Source organism: Polyodon spathula, chromosome 2 (assembly GCF_017654505.1).
Source record: "Polyodon spathula isolate WHYD16114869_AA chromosome 2, ASM1765450v1, whole genome shotgun sequence".
NCBI lineage: Eukaryota > Metazoa > Chordata > Actinopteri > Acipenseriformes > Polyodontidae > Polyodon > Polyodon spathula.
The window spans coordinates 51,522,777-51,548,257 of NC_054535.1; the positions used below are offsets into that span (position 1 = coordinate 51,522,777).

Consider the following 25,481-nt stretch of genomic DNA (forward strand, 5'->3'; position numbering starts at 1 on the left):
CTTTGGATTTGTATAATGCATATTACGTAAACAATTAATAATTTCAATTTAAAAAACTGAGCCCTGTCCGCCCCTCCAGCTCGTGTTATCCAGAGGCAAACCTTTCATTTTTTCATTCTCTGTCTCAACAGCAAAGCGTTGTATAGCGTAAGCTGTACTGAAAGAAATATCTTGAAACCCCTCTGCTGTTTGGAAGTTTTTTTTGTTAAACGCCCAGACGACCAAAAGAAAAGTTACTTTCACAATATGTTACAAAATCATCTGCTGTATTATGCAACAGTGTTAGAAACTTTTTTTTTTTTTTTTTTTAATAACCACTTCCCTTAAATATAAACAAAACCAAACTCAACTTTACACAGGGAAATGTTGCAGTGTCAAGAACCAGTATAATAATTGAAAACAAAATAAAACACCCAGTGAACAGTGTCACCAAACCGTCCACAACCCTAAGTATTTTTGTTTTGCATTAGTATGCACACCTTATGCAAATGTATTCCTCCATTGGAATGAAGCACATTTTCTTTTCAGCTACTGTCCTGGGACCTGAAAAATGGTGCCGATATACTGTACATAAATCCCGTCTTTCAAAATTCACTTAAGTTCATCCAAATCACCGTTTCAAAACTTAACATTCTACTACAATTGCAAATATTTACTTAATTCCATAATTTACAATACAAGCATTATGAAGCTACTGTTGAACAATGTTACACAGAACTAGGAAAATATAGTGGAAATAATAAGGTCCGGCTTAGTTGCCTACTGAAGATTTTACTGTTGACTCTCCAGTGAGAAATCATCTTCCTGCCTATGCTACTTACCTCTAAGTGCTGACCAGCTAAATTATTAATGCACCAGGCCAAAGCCAAGACTGCAGTCCAGCTGTGCCATACTGTACCTTTCAGCCGATTTCTAGTTGATCTGTCCAATCTGAACCCCCGGTAGCCCATCTCTTCATCATCATCAATAGTCTGCCCCATGGAAAGCAGGCTGACACGTTTCATTTTGAGGAGCCTGGGTGAGCTGTCTCGCACTGTGCTCCCCACCTCCAACACCACATCCCCGAACATTACAGCAGGGGCAACTCGCTTTAAAAAATCCATTCTTCTTCAGTCTACATTCCTGCTTGAGTGTAACAAATCAGTACAAGCTACCATCCTCGTTTAGTACAGTACAGTGCCTACACCCGGATACCTGTTTGCAAACTTAAATAAATAAATAGAAGTAGAAGGTGGAATATTTGTTCAGCTCTACACGGTGATGTAATTCAGAATATGGGTGGTGCCACAAAACTACAAGTCAACTGCCAAGTGCTGTTGGGCGGGATTTAGACCATGTTTCACTGTGCATGCTGATAACATGCAATCGGGAAGGATGCCAGGCCAAATACAGATGACATTGAGTAAACATTGACAACCAGTACCATGAACCTCTATTGATTTGGTTGCCATTCATTTAAGCAAGTACTTTTAATATAAAGATTTCATCACTTAGGCTATTTTTAGAACACAAAGGTTACAGTATGCATGCTCTGCTGACCAAGGGTATGTGTTTAATGAGCACACACAGTAAAAAGGGTGGAGTGCTCAGTCGCTAGAACTGCAGCCCTTATGCATTTAAAGACAACACTTATCATGAAGTTCTTTACAAACTAGAGTAGCTTGCTCCCAAAAGTACAGCTCCATATTGTAGATTAAGGTTTTGCATTTTTCTCCATCTAAAAACACTGGACGTCTAACACCTTTCTGTTGAATACATTTAAAAAGATGCTATTATAATTTTATCTCAACAGTATAACAAAGGCGAGAAAGGAACAAATTGTTTTGTTTCGCTTGCTTGATTCACTCACTAGCACACAACAGAGGGTTATTTTTAGGTTTCTTCCACTAACAACAACAAAAGAATGCTAGCCACCTTCCATAGAGGGGCATAACCGCTAGTGCATGCTTTACAGAGCTGATTACACACAGCAAAGGGAAGGGCTGTGTGGGAGCAGAGGTTATAAGTGTGGCTGATAACGGAACTATGTGGAAAACAATTTTAAATTTGAAACTAAAACTAAGACACTACTTCTTGTGCCTGATAAAACTGATTAAGAAATGATTAAATGAAATTGATTCTACAATATATTTGTTTGTGAATATGCTACAGCAGAGCCCTGCACAGGCCCTAATTTTTAATAACCTGCAACCCAACCTGCTTTATAAGTCCTTTACCTACTGCCTGCGTCAACAGACTCTCTCACATTCACACACGGATTGAGTTTACACAACAGGCTATACAGCGTGGTAGCTCGCTCTAGTGGTCTGGATATATTTTAACATAGCAACATATTAACTATCTCTACTTAATTTTAAAATACCTGTCTATTCCTTTTGTGCCACCAGTTGAAAGGGAGCTACAGCTATGCTTTCGTGGAGATGTACCAGTTTTGTTTCTGTCTTTACAAAAACATAAATTACAGGTTTTACAAGCAACTAACCCAGTCACATGTTCATTATTTTCATTCGCTATGATTCCAAAAGAATACAGGATACAAATCCTACGCTATCTTTTGTTTCACCTCGTCCACATGCATTTTCAATATCAACACGGACACGTCATAAATGGATCTTGCAACGTACACAAGCGGCAATACAAACCAAGAACAACACTGCTTAGTCAGCTGACTCCTCCCTAATCGCCTCCTGCTTTAGTGCAGGAAGCACCAGTACATTTACCTTCTAATATATTATTTAGGAAAGGTTTACAAACGAGTACACTGAAAGGACAGAAAACGTTTTTGGCCCGCACCTGAACCGCAAACCGTGAAAAAGTTTACATTCCGACCCAAACCCACTTTTGCAGGTCACCTGTGGGTGACCTGTTAAAATATTTTAAACATTAACATTATATCCAATTAGTGACTGATTAATACATTTGAGAGTTTCGCAATAGTGTCAGGATCCAACAGTCAAAAAGGTCATGCAAGAAAACTAAATGAAGTGACAAACTGAATTTTAGAGCAATACATCATGTCCGCTGTCCTTGAAAACTGGCAAAATACACTTTGTTAATGTTGATAGGTATGAAAGTGTACCAATGTTTTGCTTGCCTTATTTTGTGCATGGTTCGACTTTTCTCTGATGTATTGTTTAGTCTCTTTTTATCCATTGAAACATGTCATTTTGTAATTTTAAGGTCATTAATATGGTGATTATTAGCTTGACCTGCAAGTAGATATTATTTGTAGATTTCTCATACCTGTACACCAGCGTAGAAAAAAAAAAAAAAAAGGTGGTGCAATTTACTTATAAACATATTGTGGTCTATGATTTTATGTAGTCCCCACAAGTCGTTTTTTGTTTTGTTTTGTTTTATTCTGTGTCGTTATTTTGGACCCTGACACCTGTGAAAAAAAAAAAAAAAGTTTTATAATATACCTGTTTTTAATTATTTATTTTGCTTAAGGTGACATACATGCTGCACTTCAGATACCCAGCACTTATCATTGTCAACTAATTGTACCACAAAGGTACTCATGAGGTACAGTATCACTACAGTTGATTATATTATGCTGTAGTTAACATGTCCAGTTGCTGTCCTCAACAAATATTGCTTTTGTGGCCACTGCTACTTGTAACCAGTGCTGGCACATTTAGAGGGTCCTCATAATCACAAAGGTAAGAATGTGAAAGAGTGAATACACAGTACAGGAAAAAACAGCCAAATCCATCTTAAACGTCTCTACAAGGCTAAGAGTGTAACAGTTTGGTGAAGATTGGTGCAAAGTCAAGGTATTTATCATGTTGCCCTTGTAGAGTGAGACACACAGCCAGAGACGGATAGATGGACACGATTAGACAAAATTGTAAGAGAAAGGCTGATGTAACAGCCAGTAAAACAACCGACGATCTTAATGAATAAAAACATTTCCATTAATATTATAACAGTCTATTTCCTGTACTGTAAAACACTATACTGTACTGGGTACAGAAAAGAAGGTCCCCCCATCCGTCTGTCCACGTATTTGAATATGAAACCATCTGTATGGGAATTTCAGTCATGTCCTCCAATTCCTTTCATTTTAAAACACACATTTATTTGTTTTTATGTATTTTTTTCTTTATTTTTTTAAATCACGGGCATAAAACACATGCTCCTTCCTTCTGTACTAACTTTTATTTATTTATTTATTTATTAACTCTATGGTGGCTATAATACTGTACACATTAGAGTTCATTTGTGCTGGACCAGTCCAAGGCTGAGAAACGATTACAAGAGCAGGGTGACGCACTATCGTCTTAATGTTCAAACTGCAGCCAGAAAGCAATGCAATGTATCAGAGTAAGGGAAAACCTGCATGGAATGATGATACACTTTTTTGATAAACTAAGACCTAAAATAGTCCCTTTAATAAATAATGTACAGTACATCAAGCAAGGTTTTTAACACACAATAACATTTAGTTAATCAAGGACTAGCATTTAAAATAAATAATAAATAAATAAATAAATAAATAGGGACTTTAATGTTTTGTTACACTAAAAGACTAAATGCAAAATCACTTTCATTTGTTTTTCAATTACTCTTTGTTAAATCGAAGAAAGTAAAAGCTTTAGGGTTAGGATTACATAACACCAGTATTATCTTGCCAGTGGGCTAGCACATTGCATTCAGTCAGCTTTGTTGACTGAAATATACAGTAGTAGTGCATTTGACCTTGCAGTGATTCCTGTATTAAATACTGCACTAAGAAGAATATATATATATATATATATATATATATATATATATATATATATATATATATATATATACACACACACACACACACACACACACACACACACAGTACCAGTCAAACGTTTGAGTACACCTGCTTGAAACCAGGTTTTTCATGATTATCTATGCTTTTAACTGTATAAACTTGTCTATAAACACTTAATATTTCATTATATGATACGTGTACCTATATAAGCTGACAATCATAAGTGAATTGCATTCACAAATTTTTTTTTTTTTTAAATCTTGTCAATTTCAATGAAATGGTCACCCAAAGCAAGGGGATTTCAGTCTGAAGCCCAAGTCAGTTAAAAGTCTGAAATATGTATAACAAGGTGTTAGCACACTGGCTAAGTACAAAAGTGTCTTTGTTAGATGTTCTCGGAGTTAACTAGCATGTTACCTAATTAACACCAATTATTGTTAACAGGTGACGGTCCATGATTACTATAAATATAGGTAGCATAGGCACAAGTTTGTCATTCCTGAATGTAAACGAGCAGAAAATGGCAAAACATGCTCAGTTAAGCAAAGACAAAAGACAGTCTGTAATTAAGAAATGAAGGTCAATCTAAAGACAAATCACAAAAACATTGCTTCTGTAACTGCTGTGGCCAAGACCATCAAACGATTTGAAGAAACTGGCACTTGAGGACCGAACAAGGTCATGTAGGCCAAGGGTGACCTCAGAATCAAAGAAAAAGTTCATTTGTGAGTCACAAGTCTGCGAAACTGGCGATTAACTGCCCCTGAAATACAAGCTCAGCTAAATAGTACTATAAGTACAGATGTTTCAACATCAACTGTTCAGAGGAGATTGCGTGAAGCTGGCCTAACTGGAAGAATTGCTGCAAAGAAATCATTGTTAAGAGTGCAGAATAAGAGGAAGAGACTTGCCTGGGCCAAAAAACACAGAAACTGGACCTTTGAGGAGTGGAAGTCGATCTTATGGACCGATGAGTCAAAATTTGAAATATCTGGGTTCAACCGCAGAGTATTTGTAAGACGCAGAGAGGGTGAGCGCATGAGTTCTGCATGCGTGGTTCCCACTGTCAAGCATGGAGGAGGCAGTGTCATGGTCTGGGGTTGCTTTGTTGGTGACAGAGTTGGTGATCTTTACCAAGTCCATGGCAAGCTCAACCAGCATGGCTATCATAGCATACTTCAGAGGCATGCCATTCCATAAGGATTACGGCTAGTTGGGCAGTCCATCATTCTTCAGCAAGATGACCCAAAACACACCATGAAATTGTGCAAGAACTATCTGGAGAAGAAGGAAAGTGAAGGAGAACTCAATCTAATGACCTAACATGCCCAGTCTCCAGACCTCAATCCCATAAAACTTGTATGGGATAAACAGGACACAAGAGTCAAAGTAAAGCTACCCACAAGCGCCATACATCTCTGGGAATTGCTGCAGAAGAGCTGGGAAGACATGTCAGGTGATTTCCTGCTGAAACTTGTTAACAGAATGCCTCATGTTTGTGAGCCTGTTATTAAGGCAAAGGGTGGCTATTTTGAGGAATCCAAGATTTACAGACAATTTTCAATTTTCTTGATCATTGCTTTCATACTCCTTATGTTTTGTTTTGTATGTTTTAACATGCGTTTTCATTTTCAAGTATTTACAGAAACGTATACGATGTAAAACAGTCAATTATGAAAAAAAACCTAGTTTCCAGCAAGTGTACTCAACTTTTGACCTTTTCCAGCATCTCTGTATTCAAGCCATGTTCATATAAAATGTAACAAAAAACAACAACCCGGAATTTTAGCATTCAGATTCTTTATTGTCTTTCAGTTTCATTTGGATATACAGTAAATGCCCAGTTGTAAAGCTTTCTTATAGGAGTTAAGGTTGTTGCCAAATTCATCCTTTTGTATGTTGATGCTTACCTTCAGTATGCATTATCAAGAATTGTCTACCCACAAAAAACATGACAATTAAAATGCACCAAAAATAACATACTACAGGTTTTGGCAGATTTTCTCTTACAAATCAGAATATACCATAACACTACAATGTACCCGTACAATGTACAGTAAATAGCGTGTTTATAACTGACAGGGAGCTGGGTCACTCGTTCCTGCGCAAGTGTGTGTGCCTTGGAGAAATCTGCTGCGTCGCACAGCAGGAGACATGTTGCTAAGCGACCAGCTGAACGGTAGGCACGCCCATACCTGTGCCGATTGGGAGGTCTGGACTGGCTGGGTAGTGTGCCTGGGATGCTGTGTAGAGCATCAAAAAGCAGCTGTGCCACAGTTCGGGGCGACTGCAATGCCATGGACACACAGACGGGCGCTGTGTATTTGTTGATATCAAGGAGGGTAGCGACCGCTCTGCATGAACTACTACAGAACCCCTTATGCAAGACGGGGCCTGTGAAGGCACTTGCCCAGCCAGGACCGTCGGAATGGCCCGGAGTCGTTGGGAGGCCGGAACATCGGGAGCAACAAAACACTGAAACTGCTTTTAACAGTGAATTGAGAATGAAAAAAATAAAGAACCAACTGCAGATCCTACAGTAGAATTTCAGGTATACTTCCATCATTCAAAATAATGCCTGTTCTGTAAATGCTACTGTATGGGCAAAGCCCTCAGGCAGAACATTTCATTTGTTTTTTTTGTAAACAAATAGGTTTTAAAAATGAAAATATATGCTTGCTATATAGCATGTGCTCCTTTCAAAAACTATCCCAGTACATTTGAATATAAATTAATGGAGGTGCATGGCATTGTATGAGCTAAAACTCCTTACATATCATAGGAGGAAAGGACCTGCAACCCATATTCATGCCATCCTTTTGTGAAACAAGATTAACACACCATACACTAGTAAGGTTTATTATGGCGGGTGATGTTTTCACATTAGAGAAGCTGCACAAACCACTTCCTAGTTGTTTTAGATCTTGGTCTCATTTTCCCTGGGAAAATCTTAATCTAATCCTCATATTTTCCCTACAGGAACTTGCACAGTGCGTTCAGGAAAACAGAACACAGATTGCCAAATACTTTAACTACTTGTGAATTAAAATGAAACCTGCCTTTTTTTAGTCCAAACAGACGTGACAAGTAAATGTTTCCTTGCAAAACACACACAAAGCCAACCGGTACTTACAATAGTACTGTAAAGTTCTTAAGTGCACTTTTTCACCTAGTTATTTGCAAGTGATTCAAATTGTGCTTCACTTGCAAACAAACTCATTTTTTTCAGGTTTGCTTCACACCAGGAAAAATGAAGCGAACTTGAGTTTCTTTTAAAGTTAATTCAGATTCATTTGTTTGGTTCACTTGCAGCTTCATCCAGAGTAGAGTTCTATTGGTTTCACAGTGCACTTTCCAAAAAACACTCAGCTCTCTTGCTAGGCGGACGTTCTCGCTAGAAAAACATTTTCCATCCTGTCCAAAATGGAGAATACTTTAAGCACTGTGGCTGATCTGTTGTCCGTGTATCTTTTGTTTTATTTGGTGCTCACATCGTCAGATCACTACGGGCAAAATGGAGCTGTTCTTTTGGAGGAAATGTGCAAGTGACATTTGGTGTTTAGAAGACATTTCAAGCTAAAACAAATATTACAGCAGCATGCCTTTTATCATGCCTTACTGACCACAACGTCTTTCTACCAGAGACAATCTTGACTATGAAAAAGATTTACATATTATACACTAAACTAACTGCAATTCAGCTGTTATTGATGATGATGATGACGACAACAACTTGTGAATGTTGTATGCGTGACAGTGTGGTGAGATACAGATAACCATAGGAGCTGGTTTACTATGCTCAGGTGGAGCAGCACAAACGCAACACTAATGTCTCTACTGCTTTGTCTTAGCACAATGTTGTCCCTGTGAGTGTATATGGCACAATTATAATGAAGCCAGACACAATATATGTGCTAAATCATTACTCAATAGTCACTTCATATGTTTCCTATGATATGACTTTGCTTTGTGACAGTTTTGCTATTATTATGCTTAATTATTGTGTTCTTGAAGATTTCACATATAACTCCAAGCGACCCACATCAAACTTCAATCCGCATCAAAGGGTCAAACAGACTAGGTGTGAAAGCGCCCTCAGTTTCCTTGCAAAGTAGCCGGCAGGTTAGAGCTTTCATAAACCTGCTCCACCACTGGTGCCTAAAAAAATCCCCTTCCATAAGTCAATGTCCTGTCTTTTACATCAATTACTGGCAGAACATCAAAGAAGAAAAAATAAATGGTATCTTATTTGGGCTATCTACTTATCTACTGTGGCCTATACTGGCAAATACAGTCTGAATTCACATCATACCCATGTGACTTTGATCTTTCTGCATCCATGTTAAGCTTTATTTTAACTTTTCAAAAAGCTCTGTCTCTCTCTCCTGAGAAAGCAGCACCGCTACTTTTGTACAGCATTTGCACAGTACAAAAATTCAAATAGTGATGTGGAGCAATATTGTAAAATGAAATTAAACTTGAAATGTAGTAAATAAACAAAGTCTGTCAATCTGTATCTGTTTTTCAAATGTCAAAAACAAAAAAAATCACTTTTTCATTTTTTTTTTTTATTTTTGTATTCCTACTCTTCATGTTTGTTACATTTATGTATTCTGTATTTTTGTAAATATAGGATACTGTAGTCAGTGATCCAGATAAAATGTAAATACACTGTAACAGCAACTATATATATATATATATATAAAATCAATTGACATGTAACACAATATATTGGTTTGAGGGTCAGTTTTTAGAATTAAACCTGCGTGGTCGCCAAATGAAGAGTTAGTGGGTTCAAATCTAGGTCAGACACAGACACCACTCATGTGGAACTGGACAACCAAAGAAAACCACTAGATGGTCTGCAGCAACAACTCAGATAATTCATTTAGAAGATACAGTTTTTAAACGAAAGCTTGAAAACAATTACAGGTTCATTTTAAGTTGAGTCGAAGAGTACAACATGGTAACAACAATAACACAGATTTGGAACATTATAAGGAAATCACGGTGTATGAGGCAGTTAGCATAGGAAACCAGATGTATGTACTGTACAGTATATAGTACATTGTAAAATAATAATTTAACAGCAAGACAGTTATAATGTGTTCTCAACTGTGAAAACTATAACATATTGAACACTAACCTATACAATAGCGGTGATATGAATGGGATTTATACTGTCAGTGCACTGTAATAAAATGCCAAGTTGCTGTTCTAGATCTACAGTAACTCCCTGCTCAACATTTACTTGCAGATTGCAGGTCTTTGTTGCTTATTCGGCAAAGTTCTCCAGGACTACACTAATTTATTTGCATGTGTTCATTTGATCCCTCTATAGAGCAGCTGTACAGAGTCTGCTCTACTAGGGAGAAATATACTGTTTTGGGGTTTTTTGAGCAAGGGTTGCAACACAAACAAACTGCAAAGTCATAATGAATTTCCAAACATGAACCTCTAGAGACCAAAAAAAAGGAGTAGCTATGTAGACCTGAAGCCCACTTCAAAATGATTCTTTCAGAATGAACACACTGTGAATCATAGAACATTAATGAAGGGGCTTTAAGAAATTGCAAAGTAACTATGCAATATTAAAAAAAGAGCTTAAAACAATAAAATAAATAAATAAATACATTTAACAATCTGTTTTACTATTTTTTTTTTTAAAGCACTACAATAGCTCATCTGCTTGTCCGTTAATTTAAAAAAAACAAAAACACACTTTTAAAGACAAAATACATATGTGTTCCTGAACACTGGCCCATTTTTAACACATCATAAGAACCTTGCAACAGAGCAATGCCATGTTTTCCTGAAACGGTAACTCCACAAAGCTGCTACACCTCAGAGACAGCTCAGTTTTGCAGACAAACAGCAGGGGGCATTTTCTTCCCTGATGAGGGACAGCCAAAGGCCTCCCTCTAGAGGAAAAACCACACATTTCAGTGAATGAAGAACATTTCCATGTTGTGACAAGACTCACACTGTATTCCAACATGCCACAACGTCCAGGGCATTTGCCAGCCCAGTCAGTAGATTAATACAGTATTCAATTACCTTTGCTATCACATATCTGGTACTTTACCAGAGATAGTAGTACATCTGTTTACAGTGTAATGCTACAGCTCTAGAGCATGATCACCCCATATATCTTTCTTAAACCATATCTTTATTTTTTGGAATTGTAAAGGTAAAGCCCAGAACAGTGAAACAGTATAGTTAGAGCCCTGTGTTTTTTGCAAATATGAAATAGCACAAAATAAAATACAACCTATAAAATAATATGCAAAAATAAAACAAAATAAAATGAAAAATCACTATAAAGCAAACATAGTGTAGCATTTCAGCAGGAGGCAGAACATGAGAGAGACGCTTGTTTCTTTCAAAAGGGCTTTTATTCAGCACGCCTTCTCTCACACACTACAGCTCTGCCAGCTACTCAGGTTACAGGACCAACAGCAGCACAAAATGGTGCTGCAGTGCTTTCTTTTCACCTTAATCCCCACCACCACTTTTTATTGGCCACACATCCCAGTGGCCCTCAGCCACACACAAGGACCATTGGGCACAGACAAACAACAGCCAATGAGGACTTACAGATAACAGCCAATCACAGGGGAGACACATAACATGCCCACACAGACAAGTAAACAAACCAGCGGCGTGAAAATATAGGGAACACAATTACAGCGGATATTACAGTACAAACACAACTGCACGGATCACTACAATGGAACTACAAATTTGGAGGTTTAAATTTGGAGGTTTATCCAAAACATCTTTAAATAAATACTTCCAATCACAGTTGTCAAGGCTCAGCCGTTACCATAAAAACGGTCTGAAGGGAAACGGAAGCTCTGCCTAGCACTTGCACAGATGCATAATTTGGAACGAGTCATTTGGGAATTTTGTGATGGAAGAGAAGAGACGTTTGTTTCTAAAATGCCTAAACCACGCATAACAGTGTCAAAATAACGATGCACAGATTTTGCAACTGTCGGCTGGAATGCGAGTCGAAAGATACCGTCGTTAAGCATTAGATGTTTGTTGCAATAGGAGGGGAGATGGTTGTTTCGGGTGAGGCGTTGTAGGTGACACTGCAGCTGATGCATAGTTCACACACCCTAGTCTCGTATCTTGTAAAACGCTTTGTGATGGTGGTCCACTATGAAAGGTGCTATATAAAAAGAAAGATTATTACTATTATACACAGGGTTCGAAAAATTTTGGTAATGGTACTTGCCCTTCGGGCAGTCCATTGTAGACACTTGGTTGTCCCCAAAAAATGTCAAGTTGCCCATAATTGACCTATGGACTGTGATTTGTACAAAGTACACTGTACTCAATATAGGTACGGTATCTCAGGGTTCATACACTTTTTCAACATAAAAATTCCAGACTTTTTCCAGAATTCCATTTGTTTTTACCAGACTTGTGTTTTAGTTAGTTTCTACTAGTTTTTTGATAGTTATCTACATAGGCGGTCAGCCGCAGAGCATTATAGCTTTAATAACGTTTGTTTTGTTTCAATTGGAAATGTTAATTTAAATCTTGGTTCCTTATTTTAAAAAAAAAAAAGATGCTTTATGTGCCGGTTGCATAGAGCTTAATGAGCCAGTATCAACAGTAGTTTGATTTTTTTTTTTTGTTAAATCAGCATTTTATTCGTATAATGAAGGCCACATAGCGAGGATGTAAATAGTTTATCTACACCTGGCTGACGGTTTGGACCCGTACTGTAAATTACAAGCAAGCACCATACATTTAAAATAAAATTACCGCTACATTTTATTAATCACATTGAAGAAATTTAAAAAAACAGATGTCAACATGCTAAATCTGAGTCAATTATAACAACTATCGTATTCGTTTTTTTTTGTTTTTTTTTTGTTTTTTTTCCTGGGTTGGGAAATAACGTTAACGACTTAATACAGGTAACAACAAGATAACAAAATGTGAATCTTGGAGAGCAGAGTACAGTAGCCTGTAATTCCAGTCCGTAACTTCGTTATAAGTCAATATAAGTATATACTTTGACTGTCATAGTGTCTATTTACCCTTCGAGCAATGGTCTTGACACCAGTGCGCTGACTAGATAGGATTGCTTGAGTTGTCAGGGGTGTTACACGGGGCAATCCTCGCGGGATTTGGTCACAAGCAATGTGTACACCCACATCACCCCGGAAATCACTCAAGCATTACCAATAAAAAACACTGATCCCTTTAAACGTCTTTTACCGGGATGATCTGTGAGCAGAGTCTCGATTAAGAAACCTCTGTCTGATTAAAGCACAGAATGTTATCTTGTTTAGAGTAAATAAATAATCTGATTGCCTGTCGGGCAAGCAGCCAAAAAAAAACACATTGTCCGACAGATTTTTTTGGTTGTCCCGGAACGTCAGGCTAGCGATTTTGCGAGCCCTGACTATATATATATATACACACACACAGAGCAAAGTTTTCACATTTTGTTGGCACCGGAGCGTACTCTACGACGTTTTCAAATTAGACTTTACACGTAGAATCTACACAAACTACTCCACACTGATAAAGTAAAAAAATGAATATAGAATATAAATAAGCAAGATTTATTAAAGATAAAGAGAAAAACAGATTAATCTCAGTTGCATAAGTATTTAACTCCTTTGCTACTGTAGCCCTAAATCAGCTCAGCTGCAAATGAATTGTTGAAAGGTCACAAAATTAGTGAAATGGTTTCAGCCTGTGTATACTCAAAGTGGTTTAACTTGTAGATCATTTCCCTCATGTATATAGACTTTCAAGCTGCAGTTCATCCAACAAAACAACCATAAAGACCAAGGAGCTTTCAAAACAAGTCAGGGATAAAGTGGTAGAGAGGCACAGAGCAGAAGGGTACAAGAAATTTTCAAAATTATCCCTCTCAGCACAGTGAAGTCCATCATTAAGAACCGGAAGATGCATCATACCACCCAGACACTACCCAGATCAGGTCGCCCTCCCAAACTGAGAAGCCCGGCAAGCAGGAAACTGGTTTGGGATGTCACTCTAAAGCCAACAATGGCCTTGAGAGATCTGCAAAGTTCTGTGTCTGAGATGGGAGTCAGTGCTCACACATCAACAATAAACTGGTCCCTACACAAACTGGCCTGTATGGATGGTTGACAATAAAGAAGCCATTACTCAAAAAGCCTCATCTTAAAGCACGTATGGAGTTTGCGAAAAAGCATCCAGATGATACTGCAGACATGTGGGAAAAGGCTTTGTGGTCAGACGAGACAAAAATTGAACTTTTCGGTCTAAATTCCAAGCGTTACTTCTGGCGCAAGCCCAACACTGTACATCACCCAGTCAACACCATCCCAACTGTCAAGCACGGTGGTGGCAGCATCATGTTATGGGGATGCTTCTCTTCAGCAGGGACTGGGAAGCTTGTCAAGACAGAGGGGAGAATGGCAACATAAAGGCAAATCCTTGAGGAAAACCTGTTTGAGTTAGCCAAGACTCAAAAACTGGGGAGGAATTGCATATTTCAGCAGGACAATGACCCGAAGCACAAAGCTAAAGGCACGCTAGAGTGGTTGAACTAAAAGAGAATTAAAAGTTCTCGAGTGGCCCAGTCAAAGTTCTGTCTTGAACCCAATTGAAAATTTATGGCAAGACTTCAAGATTGCTGTCCGGCAATGATCCCCAACAAACTTATCAGAACTGGAGCAATCTTCCTGTGAAGAATGGGCAAAAATGTCACCATCCTACTGTGCAAAGCTAGTAGAGACCTATCCAAAAAGACTCATAGCCATAATTGCTGCAAAAGGTGCTTCTACCAAGTACTGACTTAAGGAGCTGAATACTTATGCAACCAGTAAATTTCATTTTGTACATTTTCTTTGCAAGTTTTGCTGACATTTAACCACATCCTTATATAACAGTGTTCAGTTTAACCACTACAGCTTTGAATAAAAAAAAAAGTTTGTTGGAAAAACTGTGCATACGTTATTTGTAATTTAGTAAAATGTGACATTATTAGAAGTGGGCGAATACTTCTGCAAACCACTGTATATCTATTTGAGTTGCTTTATCAATGTGTACCTGTAATAAAACTAAATTTGTGAAAAATAAAATGAAAAATAAAAAGAATTATACAGGGCTCTAGGTATACTGTATAACTAGGTGAGAGGGAGTCAGGATCTATGAAATGGATGGTTCAGAAAACCCCATATTGACTTCAGTTGAGTTTGGTAAACTTAATCTGACATCGCCATGCTAACTTTTTATATCTACTTGAATCGCTTACAGACTTTTCTTCCCTCTGTGTGCAGCAGACCACCTACACACACAAGCAAATGAGGTTTATCATTTTGATCTTTTCTCAGTAGTGGTCTTATTGTGACAGATCACAGGCATGGATAATTTTCAACATCTGCCACTGCTGATAGTGTTCCGAAAGTGAGGCGGACCAACTAGAAGGAAAAATCAAAAAACAATTCTCACAGCAATTAGATTCCATTAAAAAAAATACACTAAGGTAATCATTACAACAGTATGTAACAATATGAATGGATACAATTGTAGCTGCAAAGGTAAGAAAGGAGAAAAAAACGTTAAAACCAAGGCTCAAAGTAAACGTATATTTGGTAGCAATTTGCTAGCATTTGATACTAGTTTTTCATGCATGATAATACAGTTTCCCTATAGATGACTGAGGTTTGTACTGCCTCATATTGTAGATACATAAGAAAGGTTACAAACGAGAGGAGGCCATTCGGCCCATCTTGCTCATTTGGTTGTTAGTACCTTACTGATCCCAGAACCTCATCAAGCAGCTTCTTGAAGGATCCCAGGGTGTCAGCTTCAACAACATTACTGAGGATTTGGTTCCAGATGCCCACAATTCTCTGTGTAAAAAAGTGCCTCCTATTTTCTGTTCTGAATAATTTGTGACCCCTGGTCCTTGTTTCTTTTTTCAGATTGTTAATACCTTTTAGAATTTTAAATGCATAGTCTTCTTTGTTCAAGACTGAACAGATTCAATTCTTTTAGCCTGTCTGCATATGACATGCCTTTTAAACCCGAAATAATTCTGGTCGCTCCTCTTTGCACTCTTTCTAGAGCAGCAATATCTTTTTTGTAGCGAGGTGACCAGAACTGAACACAATATTCAAGATGAAGTCTTACTAATGCATTGTACAGTTTTAACATTACTTCCCTTGATTTAAATTCGACACGTTTCACAATGTATCTGAGCATCTTGTTGGCCTTTTTTACAGCTTCCCTACATTGTCTAGATGAAGACATTTCTGAGTCAACAAAAACTCCTTTTTCATAGATTCCTTCTCCAAATTCAGTATCTCCCATATGATATTTATAATGCACATTTTTATTTCCTGCGTGCAGTACCTTACACTTTTCTCAATTAAATGTAATTTGCCATGTGTCTGCCCAGTTCTGAATCTTGTCTAGATCATTTTGACTGACCTTTGCTGCTGCAACAGTGTTTGCCACTCCTCCTATTTTTGTGTCGTCTGCAAATTTAACAACTTTGCTTACTATACCAGAATCTAAATCATTAATGTAGATTAGGAATAGCAGAGGACCTAATACTGATCCCTGTGGTACTCCACTGGTTACCACACTCCATTCTGAGGTTTCTCCTCTAATCAGTATTTTCTGTTTTTTACATGTTAACCACTCTCCAATCCATGTACATGTGTTTCCTTGAATCCCTACTGCATTCAGTTTGAGAATTAATCTTTTATGCGGGACTTTGTCAAAAGCTTTCTAGAAATCTAAATAAACCATGTCATATGCTTTGCAATTATCCATTATCGATGTTGCATCCTCAAAGAAAATCAAGCAGTTCAGTAAGACACAATCTCCTAAAACCATGCTGACTGTCTCCCGTGATACTGTTACCATATAGGTAATTCTCCATTATGGATCTTATTACAGTTTCCATAACTTTACATATAATAGAAGTCAGTTTTACTGGTCTATAGTTACCTGGTTCGGTTTTGCAATTCTCCTGTCAAGCTGATGAAACATCTCATGGGTAAAAATTTGTTTGAATCTCTGCAGTCTGGCTTCCAGTCGTATCACAGTACTGAAACTGCTTTGACTGTAAATGATCTCCTGCTTAATGCTGATGCTCCGTCTGTGCTTGTCCTCCTTAACCTAACAGTCGCTTTTGACACCACACATCATAGCATTCTTCACTGCCTTCAAACACTTGCTGGGATCTCTGGAACCTGTCTCCTCGATGTCCTCTTACCTAGCTGGATGCATGAAGTCTGTTTTCTATGCTGGATGCAGTGGTGTTGCAAACACATTCACCTGTGGTGTCCCTCAAGGGTTTGTTCTTGGCCTCTTTTCTTCAACATCTACATTTGGGTCACCTCATCCACCAACACAGCCTCGTGTTTCACTCCTATGCTGATGACATCCAGCTCTACCTAAATCTGGACCCTGGAAGCTGCCATGGTCTGGCTCTCAGTTTGCATTCAAGACATCAAGGCCTGGATGTCTGCCAGTTTTCTTCAGCTCAACACTAGCAAATCTGAACTCCTTCTAGTAGGATCTAAAATTCAACTTAAGAATCTCAATAGAGCTACTCTGAACCTCGGAAACTGTCTGCTGCAGCCTTCCCACACTCTCCTTTGATGTCCACATCTCCGCCGTGGTGAAATCTTCCTTCTACCATTTTTGAAACATCGCCAAAATCCGTCCCTACCTTTCCCTCCAGGATGCAGAGATACTCTGTCATGAATTCATCTCCTCTCGACTCCTGCAACTCTCTCCACGGAGGTGTCCCAGCACGCAACATAAACCGAATGCAGCTAGTTCAGAATGGAACCGCCAGGATCCTTACCAGATGGAAAAAAGTGAACACATCACCCCCCGTCTTGCCCAGCTGCTTACTTTCAAAACTCTCCTGCTCACCTATACGCCCTTCATCACACAGGTCCTGAGTACCTCTTCAACCTGCTGACCCGCTATCTCCCTGTCCACAAGCTGAGGTTCTTCGACTCTGGCCTGCTTGTTATCCCCAAGCAAAAGTACACCACACTTAGAAAACACTTGTTTAGCTTTATGGCTCTGGCTCTCTGGAACTCTCTGCCAGCTTTGGTTCGTGATGCTCTCACTGTCACGCACTTTAAATCAACTCTCAAGACCGACTTGTTCTCTCTTGCTTTCCATGCTCTAAGTCTGACATCTGTTATTAGCTGTTGTGTTGTTGCTACTTTTTTTTCACATCCACACAATGTTTTCGAATTTTCTTTTCACATCCTAGCCTTGCATTTAATGTATTATGCATGGTTTTTCACTGTATTCAATGTATTTAGCATTGTTTTATTTCAGTTAATTTCGTCAAAATTGTACATTTAAAAATCCAGTGAAAAGGCAGGGTGTGAGCCGACATATTTATGACAAACCAGTTAGTATAACACATTGCATGAATTTTTTAACGCAACGTTACCATGCTGAAAATAGCTTTCATTTTCACACATTATTTATTTTTTACTTTATTTTAATCGCTGTCTTTATAGGTGTTTATGATTTGTTAGTTACCGAAATCTCAGTAAAAAAGATCATTTTGTACCACTTAATTTGCACTGATGAAACATAACCTGGTTAATCGTACTGAAGGAATATCACATGCTTAGATGACAGATGGTTGCATTCTTGTATAACAAAATACATTTCGACAAGGAATGTCAACTCAAAAAGGCAACTTCTAGGGGCTCCTGAGTGGCGGATCTGGTAAAGGCACTCCGCATGGAGAGTAGGATGCACCCTATAGACTGAAGGTCACCGGTTCGAGCCCAGGCTATTCCACTGCCGACCGTGGATAAGAGCTCCCAAGAGGAGGCGTGCAATTAATTGGCCAAGTGTCGCCCGGGTGGGGAGGGCTTAGGTCGGCAAGATTGTCCTCAGCTCACCGCACATCAGCAACCCCTGTAGAGTGGCTGGGTGCCTGCGGGCTTGCTGTAAGCCCACACAGTGCAGGCGCACATATTTCGGAGGACAGCATGTGTTCGTCTTTGCCACTCTCGAGTCAGCGCAGGGGTGGTAGTGGTGAGCTGAGCCTAAAATGATACATTTGACTTTCAAATTGGGAGAAAAATGGGTAAAAAAAAAGTTAACTTCTAGCCCTGTTAAAACTAGTGGTGAATCAATTGTAAATTAAGAAGACTGGTTCCCTGGATTAGAAATGTATCTATTACATAATGGGTTCTGAGACTTACCAAAGCTCTCATGCAGTGACCAGCGAAGTCATCACACCAGTCTAACCCTCCTTCTCGCTGTGATTTCTGAGTATGTTACAATATTTTTATATTTTTTCATGATGGTTTTTATTTTCAGTATGTTTCTAACTTCATGGTAACCAAAGAGAGCCCACGTCTCAAAAGAAAGTTGCTAAACGGAGCCTTTCAATATATGTTCCTTCATCCATTTAACATGTATATAGCAAGTGCTAAAAAAGTACAGTAATCCAAACTTGGGTAAAAATTAGAAAGGTAATTTAATGTTATGATGAATATAAAGACATGCTAAATGTTAAGCAAAACAATGCAGTGACTATAAGAAACTGCAAGTTACCTGAAGTTGGAAAGGAGTTATTCTTTTAACTCTGGACTGTGGTTCAATGTAAAGCATCTACTGTTGACTTTCTGTGAATGGATGGAGTAACGGCATCATTTGCACTGACCATGAAAAGTACATCCAGGTAACCTTGTTTTGAATTATTTTACAGGTTATTGAATAAACAAAGTAACTTGACTTCGATTCATCTGATGTCAGTACTTGATGGCTATTTTGGCCAGGTTACAATATTTACACTAAGATTATTTTATAAATAATATTTGTTAGAATTAAACAGAGGTAGAATATTTAGGTTACTATATGATAGGTGTTATTTTATTCTTAATACACTACAGCAAAAATTATTTGTTGGTTTGCGCAATATTATGCTACTGTTGCTTTAATTGGAAGAGACGCGCGCTGTGACGTTGCTGCTCATTGAGTTCTGTGTATTTTAATTCAGTAAACAAAAGAAAAAACTTGTGCCTAAGGAAATACGGTACAGAGCAAAGAAATCTCATCTTGGACATTGTTTGAACACTGTAAACCCGGCTAAACTTTACCGGCTTACACAGTTATGCTGTCTGCTTGTGCACACACATATGCCTTTTACTCTTAGCGTAAGGGACCAGAGTTCGGGTAATCGAATACACAAAAAGGTTGCACCCTGTGTATTCAACTAGGAAACTATTCAAAATTCCCATCCCCAATCCTAATAATAAACTATATTAAAACAATATTCATAATACAAAATAATAACAATCCTTCTCAGAGCGTTGTCGCTTGTGTAGACTCTCCCAAGTCAGCAGCAGTCTTGCTGAGTGATACCAACGAGTCCTGGAAAGATTGTGAATGGCATTTTTAACCTGAACACATCGGATCCCAAATCAAAGTTAGACAATTCGATTGCGTATCTGGGTATCCATCGGGACATCTTACTGCGAGACTGGATATGATGTAAACAAAATGTTGAATTCACAACAAATAAAGCTGCTGTTTAATCTGCAAGTCTGGGAAACTGACGCCGAACAAGGCAAAAAGCTATTTTTTTTCTCTGTCATAATGAAGCCTCCACTCTAAATGTTTGTCTACCCATTTTTTTTTTCATAATTACATTCTTTATGATTTATTGATTTCAGGGCTTTCCTTTAGTTGTATAAAACCTGATTTGTTGCGGGTACGAGTACCAACACAGCACGTAGTCTCTGATTCTGACTGTACAACAAATATGACGCTCGCCCGGAAAGTTAGGAAAGTTAGTTTGTAGTTATGTTTTTTAAAAAATGGTTTGTAAAATTTCAGCTTGTTGACAAAATGGCCAGTTTTCCTGGACTCATGAAATGGAAGCCATGTGCACTATATATATTATACTAGTTAAATGTAACGGGCCCAGTCCGGTCTGTGGTGCTTCACAACTACTGGCCAAACTGCGCTCTCTACTAGCCCCGGGCCACCGGGCCATGGTTAATGTCGAACCCTGCAATGAAAACTGCCACAGCTACAGTAGCTCTCAAGCAGTGTGCAATTTGAGGTTTTGGTTAAGAGAAAACATTATACAAGGTTTCAACTGTGTCTAATACTTGAGTCCAAAGATTTGTAACAAATCATGAACATTCAATGGTTGACTAGTGGGCATCTCCGTTTCCAAACAGTATGCAAAAAACTTACATACAGTCTGGTGACTCTATACAAAGAAGTATAAGCTATAAATTAGGTCGTAACTTAGGTTTTTTGCATCTCTAGACTGAAATAGTTTGAGACCAGAAAAGTTCAAAGTAATTTCAGCTTTGTCATGGGACTGTCGCAGAGTACATTTCTATTGCAATGTACATTACAAATCAAGTTTGACCTAGAAAATACAATGTTCTCCATATAAACAAAAAATATGTTACCAACACACAATGAATACACACAGGCTATATTGCAAGACAATGAATACAAGCTATGAAATAGCACTACAGATACTGGTTGCCACCTTACACAGTCGTTCCGTGCCACTGTTACAGCTTTAGTACAGTACAGTATAGTATTAAACACATTTAAAACAAACATTTCAATAATGCTTCTCAATAATAAAATGCATGCATGCAAAAATAGATGACCTGACAGGTGTGAAACAACAGTACTTCAACAAACCTTAACCATTGAATGACTTGCTTGTGAAGTGTGTTAGGTGCAGCTACAGTAAAAAATACATTTAAATTACTTAAATGTACTTAAATTACTTAAATGTACTTATTTAATAGATTTCAGTCCAGTCTGGCTTTCACCACTTAATGGTTAAAATTTGTTTGTTTTTTTTGGAGGGGGGGTGGTGGGGGGGGTTGTGGTTTAAATGAATCAGAGGTCTTGCAGTGCAGATGTCGAACTGACCCGGCTGCACAATGCTAATGAAAGTTAGTGTGTTTTATTTATTTATTTTTAAACATCATCCACTGAGACAATCAAACTGGAACAAGAACAATGTCGTAAAGGAGCCCAGCCAGATCCCAATCTTTAAAAAAATGTGCAAGAGGAAATGCCGAAAACAATATAGCATTTCTACACTAATAGCACCAGGAGACGAGAGTTGAGCTCGCAGCCATGAGAAAACAGGAAAAAGGTTAGTTACCATTAACCACAACTTTAACACAAGCACTATCTAATTATATAAAAACAGAAAGACAGCTCACTTTTAGCAGACTCATCTCACAGGACTCCATTTTTCAAAGAGGAATATAATTAGAATGCTATAAAAAAAAAATGTCAAGGTGTTTCTTGCTAGTTTTTTACCAGTGTATTTGTTTTGATCTTAACCAAAATGTTACCTTTGCTATGATCCGAGTTTATTTTGTTACAGAAGAATGATCACGTCACTTACTAGCACGTCTGATAAGCTTCCTCTTCAAAGTTTAACGCCGTTTGCCATTTTGTGAATAACAGATCTTGATCAGGACACAAAATGTCTTATTTAACCTTTATTTAACTCTGCCAATCTTCAAGTATATACTGCATGTGTTAGTTGTTATATTTAAAGCCAGTACTTTAACAATCTAAAATGTTAGCACGCAGGTGTATGTATTGTCTTGTTTAAGTCATACTTGTTCCAATACACTCTTGCCATCAGTATTGGCAGTGGTTCTGCATTGAATTTTTGCAGTGTGGGACCAATTCTTGCCCAGAAATCCACTGCTGGACAGTTTGCCAACTACTTGTACAATATGATGCAGTACAGAAATAAATAGTGTAACAGCAAAGTTTAACAAAAAGCAAGTCTTTGATAAATAAATCAGTCCTTTGTCAATGACAAATACATTCATTCCTTCCTACGCATGTACATTTTTCTAGAGTAAGGTTTTGAATGTAATAGCAGTCTCTTTGATTACTGTAATTTAGAGCTATACTAAATACATGCAGTATGATGAAGTGATCGTCCAAAGCCTTGCTACAGTACAGTACATCTACATTTTAAAAATGTAAAAAGTATTTGTTATGTATTAAATTGAAATGAAATATAATTTAAATGAAACTTGAACTCAATTTACTGGAACTCTGCAGATGCTCAAATAATGGATTTGGATCAAGTAATATCTCCCTTGGTGAGTTCTCACGTGAAGAGCAAACAATGTAGCAATGATGGAGAAGTGTGGAAAGTAGCGTCCTGTGATACCTCATTTAGACAGCCTCGATAACATGCACAGTATCATGACAATACTGTGGATCTTATGTCTATTACATTTTAAATAGCTGCCAAATTCCTTTTTTGCAAATACAAAAGTGCATAAGAGGCAAATACACAGTTAATAATGATATAGCATTGTGGGAAAGCTGTGCGATTATATAATTATATATATATATCTATATATCGATTATATATATATTATATATATATATATATATATATATATATATATATATATATATATATATATAGTGAGATAGCAGGGAGGGGGTTAAAATTCCCCCCTGCTAAAACCATGTGAAAATGCACTTTTGGGCGAATGGGTTAAGGGTGTGAATTGTTTTAATTGTTTTATTGTTTAGATAATTCCCTGCACCTGGTGCTAGTTGTAAATTAGAGCCAGGTGCAGGGTATTTAAGAGAGGCAGCCAGATTGCTCAAGGCTGCTGAGTGGAGAGCCCGACTGTGTGTGTGTGTGTGTGTCCAGTCGTATCAGGAAAGGTATTGTGTGAAACGGGTGTAAGTTTTGTGAGTTACAGATAAATGGTTTATCCGTCCTGTGAGTTAGTTAGGAACCAGTTTGTATTTAGTCAGAGCTCTAAAGGAGAGCTAGGTGTTTGTTTCTATTTTGTTTGTTTCATTTGTGTTTATTAAAAAGTGCACGTAAGAGCTTCAAAATCCATTTCCGTGTCCTGGGTCTGGTCTTAAAGGGGCAACGAACGAGTGACTTGCGAAGGATCTTTCACATATATATAGATAGATAGATAGATAGATAGATAGATAGATAGATAGATAGATAGATAGATATATATATATATATATATATATACAGATATGTGTGTGTATGGGGTGTGCAATTTTTTTTGATCAATTTATTAAACAATCAATTAGTGGTTAATAATTATTTCTGCTTCATGAAATCAAATAGCGAAATCATGATTCAGGACATACTTGCCAAAACTGAGCCCATGTAATATTTGAGCATTATACATTGCATGTCAGACTTCATGCACCAGGCCAACAGAGATACCTTTTTATTATGAGGTCCAGAATTTCAGTTACCATGTATACCATGATTTTAGTATACTAAATGGCTTTACATAATTAAGAATGCTTACCGGACAGAAAAAAAAAAAATGTATTTTTTTTTTTTTCAGAAGATGTTGATGAGTTGACAGCTCTAATGGCGAACTTCTTCACACTACGCACCCGTCAAAAAATTTGGTGTAAAATGAAAACCTGACACTCTACTTATCATTCTTTCGGATCCCACTTCTTGAGTGCTGTGGCTACCACTGATACTTTTCCAGTTTTCAACAAGTCATACATTCAAATTTTACATTCAAACTATGTAATCGTAGGGTATATTTCATCACAGAGTGAAAACATTATTCTCTTATTCATCTTCATATTCTCAGCTGTTTAGAAAGGTATGGTGATGGTGGTCCACTATGGAAGGCACTATATAAAACAAAAACTGATTGATTGATTGCTTTATTGACTGAACATCTGTGGGACCAAAATTCGCCAGTGCCATGCAATTCAAATCGCATTAGACGTTGGAGTGCAAATATTGTCACAAGCACAATGTGGATACAATTTAAAAGGTATGAAGTTTATTTCATACGCAAAAAGTAAAATTTAAAGTCTGTAAAAACATTTATTTCTAAGATAACAGGTAATGTCCTAACAGGATATTAAGTTTATTTAGTGTCTAAAATGGTACTATAATCCGTCATGGACAATGTTGGCTCCGGTTTTGTTATAATGTTAACCCTGGTTTCACAAATGCTAAAATGAACACATAATAGGTAGATAATTATTACTTTATCAAAATTCTGACTACGAAAAAAAAACAACAAAAAAAAACAGGTGCAAATAGCTATAATGTTACCATGATCCAAGTAACGGCTTCCTTGTTTTATCAGGACGAATCATTGACGACATACAATCTTGAGGTGCATTAATTATCACAACCTTGAGTACCTCTCCTGTTTTACTAGTCAAACTGTAACTTACACACACACCTAACTCATGTCACTGTTTAATAAAACAAATCCAGCATGTGATTTTTTTTTTTTTTTTTTAAATCTTGGTTCATATCCCTTAATTTGTTATGACTTTGTTAATTTCTTAAATTGTACAGCATTTAAAAATGCAGTGAAAAGGCAGGGTGAACAAACCAGCTAGTGTAACACGTTGCATGAAATTATATGTAGCGTTACTGTGCTGGAATTAGCTTTCATTTTCAAAACAGCTCTGTTGTGTTAGTAATCTTATAAATTTATAAGGTCATACAATGCAAGATTCAATGATAATGTGGCACACGTTATTTTTTTTTAATTGCTTTATAAGATGTGTATGATTTGTTAGTTTCCGAAATCTCAATTAAACAACTGAAAAACACAGATGAGGACAATTTTGTATCACTTAATTTGCACTGATGAAACATAACCTGGTTAACTGTACTGATGGCATATCAAATGCTTAGATCAGACATGGTTGCATTCTT

General features: G+C 37.5%; 1 protein-coding gene across 6 annotated transcripts in view; it reads right to left on the bottom strand.

Annotated features, from left to right (window-relative positions):
• The window catches only part of LOC121298019 (protein furry homolog-like), a 195,206-nt gene that overhangs the window by 122,265 nt on the left and 47,460 nt on the right, over positions 1 to 25,481 (bottom strand). For 5 of the 6 annotated variants that reach the window (XM_041224756.1, XM_041224747.1, XM_041224728.1 and 2 more), the window contains exon 1: positions 899 to 1,483. The exons of the other annotated variant lie outside the window; for it this stretch is intronic. In XM_041224756.1, the coding sequence (XP_041080690.1) occupies positions 899 to 1,103 (205 nt within the window). In that variant the 5' untranslated portion in view covers positions 1,104 to 1,483. Of the gene's footprint in view, positions 1 to 898; positions 1,484 to 25,481 lie in introns of those variants that run through there. 6 annotated transcript variants of the gene reach the window in all.